This window comes from Phaseolus vulgaris, chromosome 2 (assembly GCF_051622355.1).
Source record: "Phaseolus vulgaris cultivar YP4 chromosome 2, ASM5162235v1, whole genome shotgun sequence".
Taxonomy (NCBI): Eukaryota; Viridiplantae; Streptophyta; class Magnoliopsida; order Fabales; family Fabaceae; genus Phaseolus; species Phaseolus vulgaris.
In genome coordinates, this window is record NC_143499.1 from 23768560 (window position 1) to 23773700 (window position 5141).

Here is a 5141-nt window from a genome sequence, read left to right on the forward strand (position 1 = left end):
TCCTTGTGTATACTTAACATCATTGATTATTGCACTACTATATTATACAAAAATGTTGTACTACTTTTTCTTTATCAAATTTTATAACAGTGGAGAATCTTGGTGTCTTGAACCACTACCATAGATAAATAAAAATATATATTTAGCAGCAACTTGGACTCACATAGCTATACCCACATAACCAGATCCAATCACAATGAGGAAGGTTCTTTAATAGCAAAAGCAATCTTAGAAAATGACGAGAGAAAAAATATATATTTCTTTCCTCTCTTAAATCTCCCAAGTACATGTCAAGTGTCCCCTGCAAAGTTCTTAAAGCAAAAAAAAAAAAAAATTGTAACCAGGCAGAATCCAATTCAATGAAAAAATGCCGGATATGATGATGACCCACAAAAAAGTTTCAAGAGTTGTCGAGCAGTGGGCCAAATGGCCAATCATAATGTAGTCGTCCCTCAAGCCTTCCCTTCTTTCCACTAAAAAATAAATAAATAAATCCTAAAATAAAGACAAATAATAAACTAGAATTGATTAGGCACTAGAAAAAGACATATGGCGCACCAAGGGAGAATACTGAATTCTACATGTTTTTCAAACTGCATGAGCAGATAGGTTACACCAAAAAACAAAGCATTACTACTCTTGGGAACTAGTGTACCTTGGACCCCATTATGTTAACGGCTACATCATTCAACTTCATTGCCGGAACCTGCGCCAAGACCACATGACGATGTCAGTAAAACCAGGTCCGTTTCGTAGACGGGAACAATACCAATTATATGCCGTTATTTGGGCGGGAAACACTACGTGGGACCCACTTCCTTGTCCGCACTCGTCCCTCGTTATCGTAAACCACTCTGTATTTGTCATAGATGTTGACTAACTTATAACTCAAGACAGTGAGAGATTTAGAGTCCAGCACCACTTGGAAAACAAACAGTGAAAATGGCCACCAAAAATGAAAAAAAAAGAGTGACAATGTTACCTTTTCCTGTTTTTCTTCTTCGGTGGGAAAGAATCCGGCAGAAGGAAAAACAAGTTAATAACCAAGAACAGGAATAAAGAGAACGTTCTAATAATCAAAACAACTAAATGTTAAAGTTGATCGTGAAAATTTCGGTTTTGGGTTACACCGGAGAAGGTTGGGAGGTGGGATCTGCAGAGGATGGGATATCAGGACCAACTCGGCAGCCTTCGAGCATGAAAACAATGTCAGACATGGTTGGTCGATCAAGAGGGTCGGGTGCTGTGCAAAGTAACCCAACTTTTACACCCAGTAAAAACTCTTCCCACTCTGATGATTCAGGGTCCAACTCAAGCAAACCCGGTTCTAATAGCTCTGTTATTTGACCCCTTTGCAGTTGTTTTTTTACCCACTTCACTATGTCTTCGTCCTGGGTGAACATGACGGGTCGTTTTCCAGTCAGCAGTTCCAACAACACAATGCCAAAGCTGTAAACATCACTCTCCTTTGTGGCTTCCCCGGTTAAGACTGCTTCTGGAGAAACGTAACCCAATGCGCCAACGGATGCTGAAGTTGAGGCTTCGCCTGGGGTCGTGGCTATTGTTAACTTTTCTAACCCGAAATCTGACAAATGGGCTTCGAAATCTGCATCGAATAGGACATTTTGTGGTTTAACGGTGCCGTGGACCATTGAGGACTGGTGTAGGAAGGCTAAACCACGGGCAATGCCCAGTGCAATGAGGTGTCGCATTGGCCAATTTAGAACGTGGCCATCTTGGTGAGAAGCTTCTTGGAGGAGGGTTGCGAGGTTTCCATTAGGCATGTAATCGTATACTAGGAGTCTCATGTCAGGTGGCCCAGCATAGTAACCTCTCAGAACTATTAAATTTCGGTGCTTCACTTTGCCTAGTGATTCGGCTTCTTTTCTAAACATGTTTTCATCCAATGATCCATCTTGGAGCCTGCGAATGGAAAGGACCATTCCATCGTTGTAACAGGCTTTGAACACTAATCCATACCTTGTTCTGCTCAGCACGTTCTCTTCGTCAAATTGTCTTGTTGCTTCAATGGTCTCAGCAAGTGTAACTTTGGTGTTGAACATCACTAGTTTTGGTCCCCCACTCTCAGTGCTGCTGCTACGACCTCCACTTGTTCCAGAACTGGCTCTGGCTGGACTCTTTTTCTTTTCACCCGATACTCCTTGTTTCAGTCTTTTACGCCATCTCAGTAGACTGAACACGTAGAAGCAGCAAAACAAAACCAGTACAAAAGCTCCACAAGCAACGGCAACCACAAGCACAATCATCCTCTTTCTGTCCTTACCATTATCTATATCTTCGCATTTCGTATCCAATGGCTTCCCACATAAACCTGGATTATCTGCGAATACATCGGGGTTACTGAACCGAGATCCCAATGTTGGTGGTATCTCACCGTCCAAGTTATTTCCCGAGACATTTAAGAACACTAGACTGGGAATCATAGAAAGATTGCTAGGAATTTCCCCACTCAAGTTGTTAGAAGAGAGATCTAGCATTGTCAGGTTAGGTAGATTCCACAAGGACCCAGGAATATCCCCGGAAAGACGGTTGTGATCCACCAGCAAAGTGGTTAGCCCCGAGCATTTGGAGATTTCCGCAGGCACGTCCCCAGTTAAATTGTTTCCACTCAAATCAAGCATTCTCAAAAGGGTGAGACGAGAGAGATCAGCAGGAATGCGACCTGCCAGAGAGTTTGATCCAAGCTCAAGAATTTCAATACCAGAGCAGTTTCCAATTTCCGAAGGGATTGCTCCTGTTATGTCATTATCAGACAACGAAAGAACAAGCAAGGAACGAAGAAAGCCATAATTTTCAGGAATATTCCCGGAAAAGGCATTAGAACTGAGATTAACATACTGCAAACTCGTCAAACTGCTAAACCCTTCAGGCACATCACCAGATAACTTGTTTTCCTGCAGTGCAACAACTTGCAAACTGGGCAATCCCGAAAGCTCAAGCGGTAACTCTCCAGAAAGATTCTGTTTGCTCAAGTCAAGCGTAGTTAGCTTAAAAAGATTCCCCAAACTAGAAGGAATTTTTCCAGAGAAGCCATTGCCACTAAGATTGAGAAACATCAACTTATTCAAATTCCCAATACTCGCATAAACTTGACCCGTAAATTTGTTTCCACTAAGATCCAGTATCGTCAAATTGTTCAATCTCATTATCATCTCAGGCATACTTCCATTCAACCTGTTACCTCTCAAACTCAACATTTCAAGAAATGAAAGGTTTCCAAAACTCACCGGAACAGAACCAGAGAAGTGGTTCCCACCGAGAGATAGCACCCTCAGCCCCGTCACATCACCCAAAAACGAAGGAACTTCTCCGCCAAACTCGTTGCCTTCAAAGTCAACGACACTTAGGAACCCACATTTCTTCAGTTCTACTGGAATGGTACCGGTGAAGGAATTATTAGCCATCTTTAAAACCTCCAACTTCACAAGGTTTCCTATTTGAGGCGGAACCTCCCCAAAAAGTGCATTGTTCGACACATCAAGCACGGTTAACGTAGTCACGTTGGTCAACCACAACGGGAACGTGCCTCGTATGCGATTGTGCTGAATATCCAAAACCTGAAGAACACTGATACACGTGCTCATCCCAGGTCCCACGAAATCAACGAATCCGTTGAAACTGAGGTGAACAATCCGCAGCGACGGCGCGTGAACCGAACCGTTGCACAAAATGGAAGCTGGAATGGAGCCGGTGAAATTATTCTGAGAGAGCGACATCACCTGAAGTTTCGGGAGCACCGAAATCGCCGACGGAATCTCGCCGGTAAGCGCGTTTCCTTCCACGCTCAGATGCAGAAGCGCGGAGCAATTTGCGAGCGCCGAAGGAAGCGTTCCTCCGAGGAGATTGTGGTCCAGCCAGAGGTACTGCAGCTGCTGAAGCTCCCCGAGGCTCGCCGGGATCTCGCCGGAAAAATGGTTATACGACAGGTTTATCAACTGAAGCTGATATAGGTTCGCTATGGAGCTCGGAATCGCGCCGGAGAAGGCGTTCGACGAGAGGTCGAGGGCTTTGAGGCCGAGAGGGAGAATGCCGGGGATACTGCCGGAGAGGCGGTTTAGCGCGACGTTGAGAATCTTAAGGCCGGTGAGGTTCGCGATCTCCGTCGGAAGGTTGCCGGAAAACGAGTTATCCTGAAGGAACAATGACCATAAGAGCGTGCATTTGGAGAGGGACGAAGGAATGGTTCCGTTGAAGTTGTTGGAACGAAGACTTATCTTGCGTAACATGCGCAACTCGGAGACACGCTCACTGAGTCTGCCACCCAGTTGAAGGCGAGGCAGGCGCAACTCCGTAACTCGGCTATTGGTGCAGGCTACTCCCCGCCAGTCGCAGGGTGCCGCCGGCGACGTTGGATCCCAACCGTCGAGAGCTCCGACGGGGTCGTGAAGGTTGAGCTTGAAAGACGTCAAGGCTTGGATCTCCACAACAGTAACGGCACTGCGATCGGCGCACGTTAAGAGGGGTGCGCAGAACAGCAGTAGGAGAAGAAGAACAGGCATCTGGGAATGCCAAAGAATACTTGTTGGTTTGTGGTTAATGGTAATCGTTGCAGAAAACAATGAGAGTGAAGCTATGAATAATAATAGGAAGAAGGAGTTGGGTGTGCAGTTGTTGGGTACATTACCACACTACACACACAAACTAATAAGGAGGAGAGTGTGCGGTTCCAGATTCCGCAAAACAACTCTCCCTTCTTATTTGTTATTTCTCTGTCTCATACATCAAAACACAGTTTTGATTACATAACGCCATAACCCTTTCTGTCTTTTTTGTTTCTGTTCTTCTTTTTTTAATAATTTATTATTTATGTTTATGTCTCTCCCTCTCCTCAATAACTACAACCATTTCAACTATACTCTCTTTGTTCTGCTGGGACCCTCGGCTATACAAACATTTTATATTCATGTGATCTTATGGTTTGAATCATTGAACTTTTTTTTTCTTTTTTTATGTTCCTTTCTAAATTATATTTAATAATGGAAAAAGTTACAGATTTTAAACTTTTAAAGACAAATAGAATTTGACAAAAAAAAAATTAATAGATAAAAGTTTTATTATTTGATATTTTATTCCTTGTTAGTTTGGGATTTTAGATCACGATCTTATGTACCTGAACCATT

The 5141-nt window shown here is 43.6% G+C and overlaps 1 protein-coding gene across 2 annotated transcripts; it reads right to left on the reverse strand.

Moving 5' to 3' along the window:
* Window positions 1-236: 236 nt before the first annotated feature.
* LOC137810988 (Leucine-rich receptor-like protein kinase family protein) lies at window positions 237-4792 on the reverse strand. Of its 2 annotated transcripts, XM_068612516.2 has the most exons (3): window positions 983-4792; window positions 656-706; window positions 237-473 (listed from the first exon to the last, which is right to left on the reverse strand). In XM_068612516.2, the coding sequence occupies exon 1, from the start codon at window positions 4518-4520 to the stop codon at window positions 1125-1127; it is 3396 nt and encodes a 1131-aa protein (XP_068468617.1). In that variant the 5' UTR covers window positions 4521-4792; the 3' UTR covers window positions 237-473; window positions 656-706; window positions 983-1124. The 2 variants fall into 2 exon arrangements, with proteins under 2 accessions (XP_068468617.1, XP_068468616.1); XM_068612515.2 differs by having other exon boundaries at window positions 656-4792.
* Window positions 4793-5141: the final 349 nt, after the last annotated feature.